At 37.3% G+C, this 20,500-nt stretch overlaps 1 protein-coding gene across 1 annotated transcript in view; it reads right to left on the bottom strand.

Annotated features, from left to right (window-relative positions):
- Positions 1 to 4,901: 4,901 nt before the first annotated feature.
- The window catches only part of LOC116903793 (killer cell lectin-like receptor 5), a 16,791-nt gene continuing 1,192 nt past the window's right edge, over positions 4,902 to 20,500 (bottom strand). The window contains exons 2-7 of the mRNA XM_032906487.1: positions 20,039 to 20,132; positions 18,950 to 19,161; positions 16,284 to 16,426; positions 13,212 to 13,315; positions 5,082 to 5,237; positions 4,902 to 4,988 (exon numbers count right to left, since the gene is read on the bottom strand). Coding sequence (XP_032762378.1) covers positions 5,090 to 5,237; positions 13,212 to 13,315; positions 16,284 to 16,426; positions 18,950 to 19,161; positions 20,039 to 20,132 — 701 coding nt within the window. The 3' untranslated portion in view covers positions 4,902 to 4,988; positions 5,082 to 5,089. The remainder of the gene's footprint in view (positions 4,989 to 5,081; positions 5,238 to 13,211; positions 13,316 to 16,283; positions 16,427 to 18,949; positions 19,162 to 20,038; positions 20,133 to 20,500) is intronic.

Below are 20,500 nucleotides of genomic sequence, written 5' to 3' on the forward strand. Positions count from 1 at the left end.
GGGCAATGAGGAAAATTTCCTAAACAGAACAGCAATGGCTTATGCTCTAAGATAAAAAAGAGAAAATTGAAATCTCATAACATTTTAAAACTTTTTAAGACAAAAGACATTGTAATAGGTTAAAAAAATGGCAACCAAAAGATTGGGAAAAGATCTTTACCATTGAGGCAAAAAATGCAAAAAGTTAGACCCCAGGGAAACAAATAACCCTATTAAAAATGGGTTACAGAGCTAAACAAAGAATTCTCAACTGAGGAATATTGAATGGCTGAGAATGTTCAACATCTCTTTTCATCGGGGAAATGCAAATCAAAACAACACTGAAATTCCACCTCACACCAGCCTGAATAACTAACATCAAAAACTCATGTCAGAGCAGATGCTGGCAAGGACATAGAGAAAGGGCAACCCTCCAACATTGTTGGTGGAATTGCAAGCTGGAACAACGACTGTGGAAATCATGCTGATGGTTCCTCAGAAAATTGGATATAGAGGACACAAGTATAACAATCCTGGGCACATAACCAAAATATGCTCCAAGATATAACAAGGACACATGCTCCACTATGTCCATAGCAGCCTTATTTATAACATCCAGAACCTAGAAACAACCCAAATGTCCTGCAACAGGAATGATTACAGAAAATGTGGTACATTTACACAGTGGAGTACTACTCATCGATTAAAAACAATAATTTCATGAAATTCTTAGACAAATATACAGAAATAGAAAATATCCTGCGTGATGTAACCCAGTTACAAAAGAATGGGCATGGTATGCACTCACTGATAAGTGGACATAACCCCAAAAGCTTGGAATGACCAGGATACAATCCTCAGACCACATGAAGCTCAAGATAAAGGAAGACCAAAGTGTGGATGCTTCAATCCTTCTTAGAAGAGGAAACAAAATACTCGTGGGTGGAAATTTGGAGAAAAAGTGTGGAGCAGAGACTGAAGGAAAGGCTAACCAGAGATTGACACATCCCATACTAAGAAACCAAAACCAGATACTATTGTGAATGCCAATAAGTGCTTGCTGAGATGAGTCTGATATGTCCATGCCCTGAGAGGCTCTGCCAGAAATTGACCAATACAGATCACATCTGTTCATTGAACTAAGGACCAAATCCCTAATGGAGGAATTTTAGAAAGGACTGAAGAAGCAGGATGGGTTTGCAACCCATAGGAAGAATATCAACTAAACAGACCCCCCAGAACTCCCAGGAACTAAACAACCAACCAAAGAGTAGACATGGAGGGACCCATGTCTCCACCTGCATATGTAGCAGAGGATGGCCTTGTTGGGAGAAGCCCGTGGTCCTGGGGAGGCTTGATATCCCAGTGTAGGAAAATGCCAGAGAAGCAAAGTGGGAGTGGGTGTATGAGTTGTGGGGGAGCACCCTTATAGAAGCATGCTGAAGAAAGATGAGAAAGGGGATTTCCAGATGGGAAACCTGGAAAGGGGATAACATATGAAATGTAAATAAAGATGATATCCAATTCAAAAGGAAGAAAAGATCTTTGGGAAGTAAAATTTCTCTGTTAGGGCTTAATAGTTCTCTTTGTTTGGCTTTCTACTGTTAGGAAGAAACACCTTGATGAAAGTAACTTCAAGAGGAATGGGATAGTTTTGTTTACGTTTCCACATTAGAATCCTTCACTGAAAGAAATCAGGACAGAAACTCAAACCTGACAGGAACCACGAGGAAGAAGCTGATGCACAGGTCAAGGAATGTTGCTGATCATTGGTTTACTCCCCAAGGCTTGCTCAGCCCTCTTTATTAGAGAAGCCAAGACCACTAGCCCAGAGGTTGCAATCACAATCTAACTGGCCCCCACACATCAATGGCTAGTTAAGAAAATATCTACCAGCTTATGCACAGCCAGACCTTATTAAGGCACTTCAGAATTGAGGTTCCCTCCTGTGATATGATTCTACTTTGTGTCAAATGTTCATAAAGTACTGAACACAATGAATGCTTGGGAAGAAACACCATGACCAATGAAAGACAATACACAACATTTGAAATGTAAATAAAAATTTTCCAATAAAAAAAGATACAACATTTAACTGGGACTGGCTTATAGGTTCAGAGGTTCACTCCATTACTAACACAGGAGTATGGCAGCATGCAGGCAGCACTGGTGCTGAAGGAGGATCTGCAATTTATACATTTTAATCCAAAGGCAGTCAGGAGAAGAATGGCTTCCACATGGCTATGGGAAGGTTCTCAAAGACTGCCCCCACAGTGACTTACTTGCTCCAACCAGGTCATATATTCTCCAGCAAAGCAACACTTCCTAATTAGCCCTAGGTCAAGCATATTCAAACTACGATACTGGGATATACTCAACCTGGGTTAAGAACTTTCCTCTTCTTGTGGACAGTAGTCAGTAGAGAGAAGAGGTCAGGTCATAGTCCAAGTGAAAACAGAATGTGTGCTCAGCCATATGGGACCATTGCGATAAACCTCTTCCCCAAACGCAAACACCAAGTCTCTGAGAAAATATTGGAAGAGTAAGTAGAAAGAATACAAGATTGGACCCTCTGCACTTAATGAATCACTATTGTTAGGTGACAGGTACTACAAAAAAGTGATTCATTGTATTTTTGAGAATTTGGCCACTGGTAAATTTTCTTGATCCATTAGGTGCCCTACAACCATGAACCTATGGCAATCACTAATTAAGAAGACGTGGTTTAAAGGAGAATATGTTAGAGCTCATGCAGGGGAATCTTGAGAGGTTCGTTTTTTGGAAGGCTTTGTTCTAGTAGCTTATTCTGTGGTAATGTCTACTTTTATTTTTAAGGCATGTTTCAGGTATGCAGAAGAAAGATGAATCATGTTTCTCCATCCATTCTGCTAGACTGTGTCTTTTATTGGGGAATTGAGTCCACTGATGTTGAGAATTATTAATGACCAGTGATTCCTATTTCATTTGTAATTTTGATGTTGTTTTTTTTTAAGATGTTTCAGTTTCTCTCTTCTCTCTCTCTCTCTCTCTCTCTCTCTCTCTCTCTCTCTCTCTCTCTCTCTCTCTCTCTGTGTGTGTGTGTGTGTGTGTGTGTGTGTGTGTGTGTGTGTGTGTGTGCTTCCCTTCTTTTTGAAGGTATGGAGTTTCTTCTTGTTGTAAAATTATAAAAAATAAAAAAGTATTGTTGTCTTTTACACCACTTGGTCCCCACTGCAGTGCCCCAAGATATCTGTGAGATATCTTGGCGTAATCACATAACAACTCAGCGGAGGCCCATTGTCTCCTGCTGCCGCACACTTTCCTACACTCAAACCATCACATAAAAGAACACACAACACAATAATCTTTGACTCAATTGATAAGATATATTGCCCACTTAAACATACAAAGCCCGGTACCATCCATCCCTTAGGAACATTACTAACAACCTGTATATACACAGCAGAATCTTAACATCACCTGCCATGGCTTCTCACCCTCTCCTCTGCCCTGTCGCTCCTTTCTGTCCTAGTCTCCTCCTTTTCCTTCAAACTTCTCTCCTGCCCATCCTTCCTTCTCCTCCAATGACAGGCCTCCTTCTATCCTGTATCTGCCCCTCACATGTACTTTACAAATTCAATGGGGAGAAGGTTCTGGTGAAGTCACCTGATTCCTAAGTAAGTGACTTGGCAGCTGTCCTTGGGGCAGTGGAAATAGCATCAAAATACAGATAAATTCAGGGCAAACCACAACATTACTTATTTCTTCTGTCTTCTTGGATTTAATTATTTGAGTTGAGTTGGACCTTTGAGTATTTCTGGAGGGCTTGATTTGTGAACACATACTTTTTGAATTTGGATTTGTCTTGAAATATATTGTTTTCTCCAACTGGTGTGATTGAGAGTTTGGCAGGATATTTTAATCTAGATTGGAATCTGTAGATTTTTAGGGGTTGCAACATATGTGTCCAGGCTCTTTTAGATTTCAGTGTCTTTGATCAGAAGGCCATTGTAATTCTGATAGATACGCTTTGTATGTTATCTGTCCATTCCACATTGTTTCTTTTAATACTCTTTCTTTGTTATGGAGATTTGTGTTATGATTATTGTGTGGGAAGAGGATTATTTTTCTGGTCAAGTCTAAGTGATGTTCTATAGGCATTTGTATGTTTATATGTATCTATTTCTTTAGGTTGGGAATTATTTTTCTATGACTTGTTGAAAATATTTTCTGGACTGTAGAGCTCTTAACTTCTATTTCTATTATTCTCTTAACTTTCTTCTATTTCTACTATTCTTGGCTTAGTTCTTTCAATGATAGTCTAGTTTTCCTGGATGTTTTGTATCAGGAAATTTTTAGAGTTCACTTTTTCTTTGATTAATGTATTAATATTTTCTCTTGTACTCTCTACACCTAAGATTCTTTCATTAATCTCCTACACTGTGTTGGTGATACTTGTATCTGTCATTCCTGTTCTCTTCTTTAGGTTTTCGAAACCCAGGATTCCCTAACTTTATGATTCTTTTATTGCTTATATTCCTCTCTCTTTGTTGTTTCTAGTCCTTCTGCAAAACATGTTCCTGGTGTGGCAGGCTTCTAATGGGTATCCTTGGGTCTGATGGTTTGGGATCTGCAGGTTTGTTCAGGAGCCACAGGTCTGATGAAATTGGGAAGACTGATATGTGGAAAATGGAGGTCCCCCTGATATCCAGAGCTCCTCAAGTTGCTCCAGAGGACTCAGCAAGCAGGGAAGACAGAAGGGTAAAGGCTATATGTTAGTTCTTAATTACGCTTTTAATTAAGATGATTTATTCTACTCATAATAAAATACTCAGGCTGTTTATTAGGGTTATTTATTTAGTTCTATGGAAATTTGGAAAACAAATAAAACATTCATCCAGGCTTTGGGGGAAAGCCTGTCCGAAGATCTATCTTGTATCCACCAGGAAGGTAGATGTCCTCTGCTCTGTCAAGTCAGATTCCAGATTCCAGAACATTCACCAATCTTCCAGATTGTCTCTTTGTTTTCACTGTAAATGAAGTTCTATGATCAAAACACTTATTTCTAAGGAGTTATGAATTATTACAGAAAATAAGTAAGAAACAGGATATTTCAGTTTTACCTTTAACACTAATTGGAGAGTAAATCAGGGAATTTATTCAATTTCTTCCCACAAATACAGCTGTATAAATTTCTACAGTCAGTATGGTCTAGTCTTGTTTTAGATAAGAATACACATCCTCCAAGCTTTTCATTGAATTTCATTGTGTTTGAGGCACTAAGGAACAAAAACAACAAGGGGCAACTGTTTAGTTCTGAACATTCACTGAAATAACATGATTTTTAAAATTCTACATGCCAAAGTAGACATAATATGTAACTAATCATAGGTTCATTCCTAAAATAGGTTCTTTTGTTTAAGCTCATTAAATAACATTGTCCCTTTGTCACAACAAAATCCCCATCTTTTTTCACATTTGCAATTTTTGGTCAGCAGGAAAACTAATTTTCAATATTGCCAAGGAATTATTTTATGCTGACTCTCCTCTCCCATTGTTATCTTGTGTTTAAAAGTGCTAGGATAAAAGTAAAAGCAGATTGTGACATACAAACATGGTCTTACATGCTCATGTTGTAAGGAGAAAGAGAAGACTTATGTGGTAAAGTAGACAGAACTAGCAGAATCTCATCTTAACAAAGGAGGATGAGACATTCAGGAGAAGAAATCACAAAGGGAAATACAGACAGAGATAATAAACTGAATATATTTGCCCACAATGGTTAATACAATGCTAGTCCTTATGGAGACTTAGCAACTTTCTAGTAAATTTACAGCCTCCTCAAGCTTTTGCTCTCCAAACTGTTTCTTTTAGAACTATTTTTTCTTGTAGCTTTGGATTTTTGAAACACGGTTTTTCTGTGCAGCACTGACAGTACTGAAAGTAGCTCTGGAAACCAGGCTATGCACAAACACAGAGATAATCTGGCCTCTGCTCACTAAACACCATCCTCCAGTGCTGAGAATAAAAGCATGTAACACATGACACTCAGGTTAGAAGAATTATTTTAAAGAAATACAATGAACAAGTTAAAGAGTCAAATCCTGCAACTTAAAGATACTTCAGTTTTTCTGACACTTAAAATGTAAAACCAATTCAGCCAAGGAATCGAGTTCCAAATCAATAGTTCAAAGCATTGAACTGGTGAATATAAAACACCTAGCAGACTGCCTAGAGTATAATTGGTACAAAAAAACTTACCTATGTGCATCATATGTTGCTGGAGCATTTTTATTGGATATTATTTATTTATATTTTAAATGTTAGCCCCTTTGCCGATTTCCCATCTATAAACACCCTATCCCATCCAGCCTCCCCCTTGTTTTACGAGGATGTTCCCCTACCCATCCACCCAACACTTCCCACCTCGCTGCCCTGACACCCCAAAAAACTGAGTGGTCCAAGCCTGGCAGAATCAAGGAGTTCTCCTCCCATTAGTGTACAACAAGGACATCCTCTGCTGCATATGCAGGGTGAGACATTGGTCTGCCCATGTGTACAATTTGATGGTGGTTTATTTACTGGGAGCTCAGGTTGGCTGGTATTGCTGTTCTTATGGGGTTGCAAACCCCTTCATCTCCTTTAATCCTTTCTCTAACTCCTCCATTGGGGACCCTGTTCTCGGTGCAGTATTTGGCTGCAAGTATTTGTCATGCTCTGTCATAGCATCCCAGAAGAGAGCTTCCTGTCAGTGTGTACTTCTTGGCATCTGCAATATTGTCTGGGTTTGGGAGCTGTAAATGGGCTGGATTCCCAAGTGGGGCAGTCTCTAGATGGCCTTTCCTTCAGTCTCTGCTCCCAACTTTGTCTCGGTATTTCCTCCTCTGAGTATTTTTGTTTCTCCTTCAAAGAAGGACGGAAGCATCCACACTTTGCTTGTCCTTCTTCTTGACCTTCATGTGGTCAGAGGATTGTATCTTGTGTAATCAGTGATATTGGGCTAATATACACTTACAAGTGAGTATACACCATGTGTATCATTTTGTAATTGGGTTGTCTCTCTCAGAATGACATTTTCTAGTTCAATCCATTGGACTATAAATTTCATAAAGTCATTATTTTAATAGCTGAATAGTACCCAATAGGGTAAATGTACCCCATTTTCTGTATTCATTCGACTGTTGAGGGTGCATCTGGGTTCTTTCCAGCTTCTGGCTAGTATAAACAAGGCTGCAGTGAACATAGTGGAGCATGTGTCCTGTTATATGTTGGAGCATCTTTTGAATATATGCCCAGGAGTGGTATAGCTTGGTCTCATTAGTACTATGTCCAATTTTCTAAGGACAGACTGATTTCCAAAGTGGTCGTACCACATTGCAGTCCCACCATCAATGGAAGAGTGTTCTTCTTTCACTACATCCTCTGTAGTATCTACTGTCACCTGAATTTTTGATTTAGCCATTGTGTTTGCTGTGAGGTGGAATCTCAGGGTTGTTCTGACTGACTTGTATTTTCCTGATGACTAAGTATGCTGAACATTTCTTTAGGTACTTCTCAGGCATTCGATATTCTTCAGCTGAGAATGCATTGTTTAGATATGTACCCATTTTTAATAAGTTTATTTGATTCTCTGGAGTCTAACTTCTTGAGTTCTTTATATATATTATATGTTAGACCTCTATCAGATGTATGATTGGTAAATATTGTTTCCCAATCTGTTGGTTGTTGCTTTGTTCTAATGACAGTGTCATATGCACTACAGAAGCTTTGCAGGTTTATGAGGTCCCATTTGTCCATTCTTGATCTTGGAAAATCAGCCATTGAAATTTTATTCAGGATATTTTCGTCAGTGTCTACGTGTTCAAGGCTCTTCCCCAATTTTTCTTTAATTAGGTTCACTATATCTGGTTTCATGTGGAGGTCCTTGATTCACTTGGACTTAAGCTTTACACAGGGTGATAATGGTATTTTTTGCATTCTTCTACAAGGTGACCTCTAGTTGAACCAGAACCATGTGTTGAAGATGCTATCTTTTTTAACTGGATGGTTTTAGCTCCTTTGACAAAGATCAAATGACCATTGGTGTGTGGGTTCATTTCTGGATCATCAGTTCTATTCCACTGATCTTCCTGCCTGTCTCTGTACCAATACCATACAGTTTTTATCATTATTGCTCTGTAATGCAGCTTGAGGTCAGGGATGGTGATTGTTCTAAAAGTTCTTCTATTGTTGAGAATAGTTTTAGCTATTCTGGGTTTCTGTTATTTCAAATGAATTTGCAAATTGCTCTTTCTAACTCTATGAAGAATTGAGTTGGAGTTTTGATGGAGACAGCATTGAATCTGTAGACTGCATTGGGCAAGGTTGCCATTTTTACAATATTAATCCTGCCAATCCATGAGCATGGCATGTCTTTCCATCTTCCTAAACTTCTTCAATTTATTTCTTCAGCCACTTGAAGTTCTTGTCATACAGATCTTTCACTTGCTTGGTTAGAATCACGCGAGTTATTTTATTTATCTGTGACTGTTGTGAAGGATGTCGTTTCCCATATTTCTTTCTCAGCTTGTCTATCCATTGAATAAAGGAAGACTACTGATTTGTTTGAGTTAATTTTATATCCAGCAGCTTTCCTGAAGTTGTTTTTCAGGCTTAGTAGATATCTGGGGGAATTTCTGGGTTCATTTAGTATACTCTCATGACAACTAGACATACTAATATGTTGACTTCTGCCTTTCCAAGTTGGATGCGTTTGACCTCCTTTTGTTGTCTGATTGTTCTGCCTAGGTCTTCAAATACTATATTGAATAGTTAGGAAGAGAATGGGCAACCTAATCTACTCACTGATTTTAGTGGGATTGCCTCAAGTTTCTCTACATTTAGCTTAATGGTGGCTAATGGTTTGGTGTATATTACTTTTACTAAGTTTATATATGGGCCTTGAGTTCCTGATCTTTCCAAGATTTTTAACATAACGGGGTATTGAGTTTTGTCAAATGCTTTCTCAGCATCTAACAAGATTATCATGGGGTTTTTCTTTAAGTTTATTATACAGTGGAAGTAGTTAATTGATTGCAATATATTGAAACATCCCTGCATCCATGGGATGAAACCTACTTGATCATGATGGATGATCATTTTGATGTGTCCTGAGATTTGGTTTGTGAGTATTTTATTGAGATTTTTTCATTAATATTCATAGGGGAAATTCTTCTGTAATTCTTTGTTTGTTGGGTCTTTGTGTCATTTAGATATAAGCATAATTGTGACTTTATAGAAGGAATTGGGTAGTGGTCCTTTAGTTTCTGTTAGGTGAAATAATTTGGACAGTATTGGTATTAGGTTTTCTATGAAGTTCTGATAGAATTCTGTACTAAACCCATTTGGCCCTGGGCATTGTTTTTAGTTGAAAGACTTTTAATTATTGCTTCTATTTCTTTAGGAGTTATAGAACAGTTTAGATAATGTATCTGATATAGATTTAATTTTAGTACCTTATATCTGTCTAGAAAACTGTCCATTTCAGACAGATTTTCAGGTTTTGTTGAGTATAGGCTTTTGCAGTAGGAACTGATTTTTTTTTTAATTTCCTCAGATTCTGTTTTTCTGTCTTCATTTTCATTTCTGATTGTGTTAATCGGATACTCTTTTCCCTCTGGTTAGTCTGGCTAAGGATTTACATATTTGGTTGATTTTCTCAAAGAATCTGATTCTGGTTTTGTTGATTCTTTGTAAAGTTCTTTTTGTGTCTATTGGTTGATTTCTGCCCTGAGTTTGATTATTTCCTTCAGTCTACACCTATTGGGTGTATTTCCTTCTTTTTGTTCTGGAACTTTTAGGTATGCTGTCAAGGTGCTAGTATATGCTCTCTCCAGTTTCTTTTTGGTGCCACTCTGAGCTATGAGTTTCCTCTTAGCACTGCTTTCCTTGTGTCCCATAAGTTTGTATATGTTTTGCCTTCATTTTCATTAAATTCAAAAGTCTTTAATTTTGTTATTTCTTTCTTGACCAATTATTCAGTGAGTCGAGTATTGTTCAGTTACATATGTATGTGGCCTTTCTGTCATTTTGGTGTTATTGAAGACCTGCCTTAGACCATAGTGATGTGATAGAATGAATGGAGTTACTGCAATCTTCTAATATCTGTTGAGGCCTGTTTTGTAACTGATTATATGGTCAGTTTGAGAGAAGGTACCATGAGGGGCTGAGAAAAAGTTATATTTTTTTGTTTTAGAATGAAATGGTCTATAGACATCTGCTAAATCATTTGCTTCATAACTTCTGTTAGTTTCACTGTGTCTCTGTTTATTTTCTATTTCCCTCATTTGTCTATTGTTCCGAGTGGTGTGTTGTAGTCTCCCACTTTTATTATGTGAGGTGTAATGTGTGCTTTGAGCTTTAGTATGTTTCCTTTCATGAATGTAGGTGCCCTTGCATTTGGAGCATAGATATTCAGGATTGAGAGTTCATCTTGCTGGATTTTTCCTTTGATGATTGTGATATGTCAATCATGGTCTTTTTTGATAATTTTTGGTTAAAAGTCAATTATATTTGATATTACAATGGCTACTCCAGCTTTTTTCTTGGGACAATTTGCTTAAAAAATTGTTTTCCAGTCTTTTACTCTGAGACAGTGTCTGTCTTTGTCACTGGGGTGATTCCTGTATACAGCAAAATGCTGGGTCCTCTTTCGTAGACAGTCTATTAGTCTATGTCTTTTTGTTGGGGAATTGATCCTATTGATGTTAAGAGATATTAAGTAATAGTGATTGTTGTTTCCTGCTATTTTTGTTGTCAGAGGTAGAATTATGTTTGTGCGACTCTCTTCTTGTGTGTTTGTTGCAAGAAAATTACTTTCTTGCTTTCTCTAGTGGATAGTTTCCTTCCTTGTGTTGGAGTTTTCCATCTTTTTTCCTTTGTGAGGAAATATATTGTGCAACTCACGTTTTTGTCATGGAATATCTTGGTTTCTACATCTATGGTAATTGAGAGTTTTGCTGGATACAGTAGCCTGGGCTGGCATTTGTGTTCTCTTAGTGTCTGTATGATGTCTGCACAGGGTCTTTGGCTTTTCATAGACTCTGTTGAAAATTGTGGTATAATTCTGATACGTGTGCCTTTATATTTTACTTGAGCTTTTTCCCTTATAGCTTTTAATATTCTTTTGTTTTGCACATTTGGTGTTTGGACTATTATGTGATAGGAGTAATTTCTTTTATGGTCCAATCAATTTGGAGTTATGTAGGCTTCTTCTATGTTTAAGGGAATCTCTTAACTTAGTTTTAGGAAATTTTCTTCTATAATTTTGTCGAAGATATTGACTGGCCCTATAAGTTGGGATTCTTTGCCCTATTCTATTTCAATTATCCTTAGTTTGATCTTCTCATTGTGTCCTGGATTTCCTGGATGTTTTCTCAGGAGCTTTTTGTGTTTCACAATTCTTTCTGTTGTTTCAACATTTGTTTCTGTTGTTTCAACATTTTCTATCATATCTTCTGTCCCTGAGATTCTTTCTTCTGTCTCTTGTATTCTGTTGGTTATGCTTGCATCAATGACTTATGATCTCTTCCTAGGTTTGCTGTCTTCAGGGTTGTCACCCTTTGTGATTTCTCTATTGTTTCTAATTCCATTTTTATTTACTGCATGGTTTTTTCAATTCCTTCACCTGTTTGGCTGTGTTTTCCTGTAATTTTTTGAGGGATTTTCATGTTTCCTCTTTAAGGGCTTCTACTTGTTTATATCTGTTGTCCTGTATTTCTTTAAGGGAGATATTTATGTCCTTTTGAAATCCTCTATCATCATCAAGAGATGTGAGTTTTTAATCCAAATCCTGCTTTTCTGTCTTGGGATATCCAGTATTTGTTTTTGGTGGGAGAACTGGGCTCTGATGATGCCAAGTGGTCTTGGTTTCTATTCCTTAGGTTGGTACACTTATATCTCATCATCTAATTATTTCTGGTTTTACCTGGTCTTGCTCTCTCTGACAATGGCTTGACCCTCCTGCAAGACTGTGTGTCAGCACTCCTGTAGACTAGTTTTCTCTCAGTGAGATCTGGATACAGAGAGCGGTGTATTAGAGTCAGCTCTGGTATAGGCAGATACTAGAAGGATCCTATTCCAGACTGTTCCTTGGTGCCTGTGTCCAGAGGGCTCCAGGTGGGTCTCTCTTAAGCCAGGAATGTTAGCAGAGGTGATGTTCTCAACTGTGCTCTCAGGATTCTCAACACTTCTGAGTGTCCCACTCTCTCTGTCACAGGATCTGGGTACAGAGCACTGTGGAACTGGGTCATTCCAGAAGCAGTCTGAAATTGTATTTTCTGACCGAACACCAGATGGCCAAATATTTGCAACCAAGTACTGCAACAACCCTAATTTCATTTTATATTTATATAATTTTTATAGATAAAGACACTTGCAATCACAAATCTGGTATCATTATTTGTAACAAAGTTTTGTAGCACCCCTAACTTCCTTTTATATAATTTTCATAGCTAAAACCTATTGCAACTACAAATCTGGTACCATGGGGGAAAGTTCAGCTAGACAAAAGCTAATTAGTATCAAAATGCAAATCTTGAGAGTGTACACATTTACATACTAGCTTTTTTCTTTATGTGGGAGATTCAGTTCTTTACTGAGGGTGTGGCCACTGTGAGTTTCCTTTTTCCAGTGAATAAACTACAACCACATACCTATGAACATTACCTTACAAAGAGTTAGCACAAAACATGTAAAGAGCTTTTAATAGTACTATAGGGTGATATGATCATACACTTTTTATGTATAAAAATAATTCAGAAAAAATATAGTTAATAAATAAGTTTTCTATTAGATTAAAAATTAACAAAAAAATTGAAATTTGCACAATTCATTGAAATGGAAGGTTTAGGTGTATATAAACATATTCTTATATTTATAAATAACCACCAATTATATAAGCTAACAATAAATAAAAAAGTCACATGAATGTCTGAGAGACTCACACCCATTTTATCTGTCAAGATCATTGAGTCACTTCACACCATCTCAAGTTGCTGATTTTCAAGTGCCCTTTGCAATGTAGAAGACACAATTCTGAGATGTATGCAGTATTAACTCACTTTTGGTCAGTTAAAGACTTCCTCATGCAACTTTTCTTTACCCATGAGCTCATAGAAAATGAGTAAAGCCATGTAAAAGGAGAGAAAAGCCTTTGCACACAATCCTCCCAATTCCCACACCAGTGGTAGAGTCTGAAGAGTTCAGAAACTCACGGTTTAGATGGTCCATTTTCAATCCATGCCCATTCCTTTTTTTCTTTATCATATGAAAATCCAATCCAGTAATTGTCTGGAATAAGCTGTTGCTGAAGGAATTTCTGTAAAGAAAGACCACACCTTATGATGAAATTTCTGTCAGTTAGATGAGAGAACAAGCATGAACAGTTCCCTGCATTTCTATGTCATTCTCTGATGTCTTGTCTTCCCAATGGTCAGTCCTACCACTTCTTCAGTGACTTACTACTAGTAGCAGATTTATATCAATACTATGTCAGCTCAATCAGTTTTTTTTTTATATAAACATTTCAGGTGTCCTGAGATCTGGGGTTTGTGACTGTGTTTCTTAGACCAAGTCTCACTATGTAACTAAGCCCTTTCCTTGAACTCACAATTAAGGCAAGAATATTTTAGAGTTGGCATTTTGTTTCACAGACAAATCAGTTTCTTCTATTACAACTTCTATGCCTGAGCTAAACACAAGAAATCTCAACAGAGAAATCATGAATGGCAAACAAATATACTAGTAAATGTTCAAAGTCCTTAGCCACCAGGGAAATGCAGATCAGAACAACTCTGAGATCCCATCTTATAACAAAAGGACTGGCTAAGATTAAAAACTGAAGTGATAGCACGTGCTCCAAGGATGGGGAGAAAAGGGAACATTCCTCCATTGCTAGTGGGAGTGCACACTTTTACAAGAACTTTAGAAATCAATTTGTATGTTTCACAGACAACCCTCTGTACAATTCCTGGGCATATATCCAAAAGATATTCCACCTTCCCTCAAAAGAGACACTTGCTCAGATATGTTCAAAACAGTTTGGTTTTAATAGCCAAAAAGTGGAAACAACTTAGATGTCCCTCAACTGAAGAATGGATAAAGAATGTGGTACATTTTCACAATGGAATACTATTCCTCTCTGAAAAACAAAAGCATCATGAATTTTGTGGGTAAAAATGAATAGAACTTGAGAATTTCATCCTGTGTAAGATAAGCAAGTCCCAAAAGAGTTTACTTTGTATGTATTCACTTATAAGTGAACATTAACTATAAAATTTGGATGCCCATGTTATACATTCCATAGATACAAGTAGATGGACAGAAAGAAGGGCACAAGCAAGGATGCATAAATCTCACTTAAAAGCAGAAATTAAATGGTCAAAAGGCTGAAGAGAGGGAGAACTGCATGGAAGAGGATATGATGAACATAGTGTGGGTTCAAGATTGGGTATGAGGAGGGGAGGAAGGGATTTCCTGATGGCAATGATAATGAATGGAAATCTGCAACTGATGGGGGCAGTATAGGGGACATCTCCATGAAAAGATGGAATCCAGTGATATGGGCAGCACAAAAGAATCAACAGGGTTATCATTAACTGTGACTAAATGCAGCCTAGGGAGTCTGCATACCGTGGTCAATTAAAAACCCCTGGGGAATGATAGGCACAGCAACATACCCTCAAATTTTTGACCCAAAACTGACCTTGTCTACAAGAAATGTAGTGTTTGGGGATGAAACAAAGACTGAGGAAACAGCCAACCAATAACTAGCTCAACTTGAGATACACCCCATGGAAAAGCATCAATCTCTGACACCATTAGTGATACTCTGCTGTCCTTGCAGGCAGGATTCTGTGTGTAATCTGTGAGGATTTCTCTACCAGCTGAATCATACATACAAAAAATGCCCATAGCCAAATGGTGGACAGATCTTGGGGACTTATAGAAGAATATGTGAAAAGATGGTGGGCTTTGAAGGGAACAGGAATGCCACAAAAAGACCAACAGAAACCTGGACCCCTGTGGCATTCAGAGTCAGAACCACAAAACAAAGAAAATACAGAGGGCTGAACCTAGGCTTCCATGCACAAATGAAGTGTGGTTTTTCATAAGGGTCCAGAACAACTGGGATGGGGCAATCTCTAAAACTGAAGCCTGTACATGGCTTATGTTCTTCTAACTGGGCTGTGCCTTGTTCTAACTCAGTGGTAAAAGATGCAGCTAGCGTCATGGAGAATTGATGTGCCAGGGTACTAGGAAACCTTGGGGCCCACCACCCTATCAAAAGAGAAAGAGAAATGGGAAATAGATTATGGGAGGAAGTGACCAGGAGGGAGTCAGTAAGAAATTAATAATTAAAATACTACTACTACTACTACTACTACTAATAATAATAATAATAATAATAATAATAATAATAATAAACATCAAAAATTGGTTATGGTTACTATATCAAGTAGAAATTAGTGTATTTCTTGACATTAAAATCTTTTTATAACCAGGAAAGGAAATAATATTTGAAATATAAATAAGAAATACCCAATTTAATAAAGATGGAAAAAATAAGAAAATTAAAAAAAAATCTTATGTTGTTGTTTACCCATGTATTAAATTATTGTATAAATATTGTACCATGTTATGAATACCAAGGAATCAAAGTGATTCTGAAATCATTTCTCTAAAAAAGTGTACTCTTAATATTTGAAGAGATTTGATGAGTAATAATTTAAACATGAATGTCAGGATCTCAAAAACCATGTTTTCTTTTAAATAGTGATTTTTAAAATGGATATGTTTTTTGTCAAAACATAACACTACTATGCTGTATGGAGCTAACTGGTCAGCCATTTAATTCCACATTTGTCACATCATCTCATTTTACAGAGAGGCCCAGAGCTCAGCTACTTTCCCTGTTACCATCTGATTACTCATCTTAGGCATCCTCATTTCCACATTCCAAAGAGCAAACTCAAGAAAGTGGGGGTTTATTTGGCACTGTAAGTAAATAAAAAACTGTCAGCCACAGGATGTACCATAACAAAGGGTTAAACTTCATCAGCGAAAGATGTGCTTTCTGAGATATTCTCTTGTAAACTTATGAGAAAGGGATAAGACTGAAAGATACAAGTGTCTCTGTAGTAATGAGGCTCCTCTTAACAGACCTGGATCCCACAGTTTTGAACATGTTACAGGTAAACCATATACAATTAAAAACAAATCTGGATTGAGTAACTCATGGCTAGATACAGATTCTAAGAGAGTAAAGGGGCAAGTGTCTACAGTACCCGTTCATCCTCATCATCTATCTTCAGAAGGAATAAACTGGAATTCTGGCAGGTTTGTTTACATTCATCCCATGATTTTCCATCCTTGATGAAATAATAACATTTTATACCATAGCAGAACCAGTATGTTTCAATTTCACTGCCTACAGGAGAGAAGATAAATGGTTAAACTTATTACTTTGTGGTATTCTATTGACAGATCAATATATTTATTAACCCTGTGGGGGGGAAAAGTAAAATCCCACTGATCTCATAAATTGAAATTCTAAAATGCCTAGAGACCCTTGCACACCCATGTTCTATATGACATTGTTTGTAACCGTAAAGATACAAAAAAATATATGTTATGTGTTGATCATGGATGAATCAGTAGAGAAAATGTAGCATGAGCACACAAAAGTATACAATTCATCCTTTAAAGGGAAATTAATCAGCCCAGCATGATGACTTATGCCTATAACCTGAGCACTCCAAAGAGAGAGGCAGTAGGGTCATCACTGTTTTAAGGACATCCAAGGATAAGCAGTGAATTCCAGTCTATCTTTAGGTATACAGTGAGTTCCAAGTCACCTAGGGCTGAAGAATGACATCATTTTTTACACTAAACCCCAAATGGTTGACATGGTTGAACTTGAGGATGGAACAACCTTATGATTCCATGCAGATCAGGTTTCTAAAGCAGCCCAACTCTATGAAGCAGAAGCTTGTAAGATACCAGGGGCTAGAAAAGAAGAAATGAACATGTGCTATTCAGAGACAGCTAAACTGATGGCAGAATTCTAGATCTGTAGTAGTGTATTATCCCAACAATGATCTGCACATTAATGTGCACTTTGCATTGTGCCCTGGTCTGTGCTACCTGCTCTTACCTTAAGAAAAATAAGAGACATATAAAGGAAGTTTTGTTGTTCATAGTCTATTCTCAAGATTACGTTGATACATCCAATGGTATGTCCACATGCCAAATGTTTCAATTTGAGTATATTGAAAGGTGTACACCTTTGGTGTCAAGGTCACCTCAATATGAATATTTTGTTTAGTGAGGGGCTGAGAATGGCCATTCTTTACTATCAAACTTTTTCTCCAACCTTCATTTTTCTGTGAAGAGATAGCCTTGTGGTCCTCATAGTGGCCTGAAATTTTCTGGAATGTCTGGATTGTTCAGAAAGTTATAATCCCCCTCCCACAACCACATATTCATAATAATTAAATCACTATGCTACCATTTTCAGGCAATGAAATCATTCTAAAGTAATGAAACAAAATATTTTCCATGGGTTTGGAATACTTCAAATATGTTTTTAGAACTTTTTTCTGTCACATGTTTTGTAATGTAGCGATTGTAAATATATTAGTCCATACATAATGAGAATTGTCACATCTTACTATCACAATGTGGTGAGATTATATGCAAGAGGTCTTTGTGAACTCTAAATCCTGAAAAAAATATTTAATGATGATTGATAAACTGTGTCAGTTAAAGATGACCAGTCATGGTGAAGGATAAGAAAGGTTCCTTATGATGTTTGATCTTTTCATCTTTCTAGCTTCAGTCATTATCATTCACATAGCTGCACTGCATGCACACCATGTAGAAGCTCTCATGTTTGCTACAGAAAGGGTTGCTTTATTACAAACAGTCCAACTCTCTCAAAAAAATGCCAGATGTAAACAGGTTCACACATATACATAAACACACACAAACACACACACACACATACGCAAATATTTTTAAAACTTTATCTTTGTAAATGCTCTAAGTTCATTTTAGCATAAATAGTTGATAAATACACTCTTATTTAAAAAAAAGTTACATGTTCTGTCAGCAACAAAGTTGTAGACAAAGATTTTCCCATAGACCAAAACAGTCAAAATTTTCAGGGGTACTGGTTTGTAACTTCATTTCCATGGATCAGTAAGAGTCAGTGTCAGACATAAGGATCCCCCAAATGATTAACCCAAAGATCACCAGCATCTTTTTTTGTTTTGTTTTGGTTTTTTTTTTTCGTATTTTTTTCCATCCTTATTAAATTGGGTATTTCTTATTTACATTTCTATTGTTATTCCCTTTCCCGGTTTCCAGGTCAACATGGAACCCCTCCATCTCCCCTTCTATATGGGTGTTCTCCTCACAATCCTCCCCACATTACAGCCCTCCCTCCAACAATCCCATTCAATGGGGCTCCAGCTTTGGCAGAACCAAGGGCTTCCCCTTCCATTGGTGCCCCTACTAAGCTATTCATTGCTACCTATAAATTTGGAGCCCAGGGTCAGTCCATGTATAGTCTTTGGGTAGTGGCTTAGTCCGTGGAAGCTCTGGTTGTTTGGCACTGTTGTTCATATGGGGTCTCAAGCCCCTTCAAGCTCTTTCAGTCCTTTCTCTGATTCCTTCAATGGGGGTTCCGTTCTCAGTTCAGTGGTTTGCTGCTGGCATTCTCCTATGTATTTGCTGTATTCTGGCTGTGTCTCTCAGGAGAGATCTACGTCTGGTTCCTTTCAGCCTGCACTTTTTTGCTTCATACATCTTATCTAGTTTGTGGCTGTATATGTATGGGCCTCATGATGACCAGTATCTTAAGCTGATGGTTAGACTTCAAAGCTTCCAGAGACGAAACAGTGGCTAGTAATGCACTTCTGTATTCACATTCCTCACTCCCACTACATACCTGTGTGTTGTGTGGAATTTACGACAGCCTGGGTTTTGCTGTACCTTCTGTTCTGTTCTCTGTTGACTGATTCCGGAAGATCATTACCTGGACTACAGTCTATAGACTTTTTTCTCAGCATTTCTTCCTTTAAGTCAATGTCACTTTGCATGGCGGTGCAATTATGGTGGTGGTTTGGAGTTTCCTGCTGTTCATGACTTGATACTGAAAAACTAAATTAGTCACAGATATAATATCAATAATTCTTATAAAGAGTACATATTAAAATGTAAGAATAGACAAAAAGCTTCACGTTGACAGCCAATACATATCATTACTTTCATTGGTACTTTAACATTTATAAATTAGCTCTTTAATTAATTCACTATATAAACAGATAACATCAATTTTCTCTAAGATAAGTTGGATGTAAAGTAAATGATAAAACTGAAAAAATTATGGTGAAAGTAACTTCCATTCTCTTCATTTTTTGAAGCACAAATTTATAGACAATAACCTAAATAAAATATTCATTGAATAGTTAACACATCATGAAAATATGAACTAAAAAATGTTAACAAATGGCACAATTCTTTTTGGAGCATGTGGAACACAATATATCCACATACATAGCTATGTTTTAGCACAGCCTGGAAGTGATTTCCTCTGTAAATGTGGAGGAATCCAATAAACTTTAACCGTTAATACCTCTGTACAAATGAAGTGTTTTGACTTAAGCATAACCTCAATGTATATAGAAGAAACAGGAAAAGAAGGACTTCGATTTTTGCATAGCGGTCACTCATAAAATATTTATGTAAGATTAACAATCACATGAGATCATAAAAAAGGCTATCACCAAGTCCTCAGAAAGAACATAACCAAAAACGTGACACCACAGGGCACCTTCCGAAGTAGCCCCAGGCTAACAGATTAGTTATGAAAAGAGAACAGACACTACAGTGTCAGGAAAAAGTACTAATGTTCAGAAATTCTGTCTCATCCAGTAATTTTAAAACCAGGACAATGGACAGATGTACATCTGCACATGGTTCATGTCTAAAAGCTATTCTTTGAACGGAAGAGGTCAAACAGGATGTATCTGTTTACTCACTGATTGTCACCAACACTGCAACAGTTAACAGAAGAAGTGTACAAAAGATTCCCAAAGCTATCACAATCAGGTGCCAGGGGACATAACACTCTGCAATCAACAACAAAAAAAAGCAAGAAAATCACCGTGAAAGAAGCAAATCTCAATACTAATTTGGTAGGTGTAGCTCAGGAAACAAGGGAAATTTTGCAAAGTCAATGATACAAACTGACTACAAGTGTGCTCTCAAGGTGCAAATTTCTACCCTAAAATGCATTCCGTATAGAAATCCTGTGTGTGTGTGAAGTTTGACAGTATTTTTGAACTTTATGTCAACCTTATCCTTGTGTTGGCCAGATCCTCCTAACTCAGCCTTAAAGGGGCTGGATGACAGTGATGTGCCCCTCTTAGTTCTACGGAACAAAGTGGATCCTCAAAAGGCTGGAATTGTGGAGTAATTCAGGTACAAAATACAAAAC

Source organism: Rattus rattus, chromosome 6 (assembly GCF_011064425.1).
Source record: "Rattus rattus isolate New Zealand chromosome 6, Rrattus_CSIRO_v1, whole genome shotgun sequence".
In the NCBI taxonomy this organism is placed as follows: domain Eukaryota; kingdom Metazoa; phylum Chordata; class Mammalia; order Rodentia; family Muridae; genus Rattus; species Rattus rattus.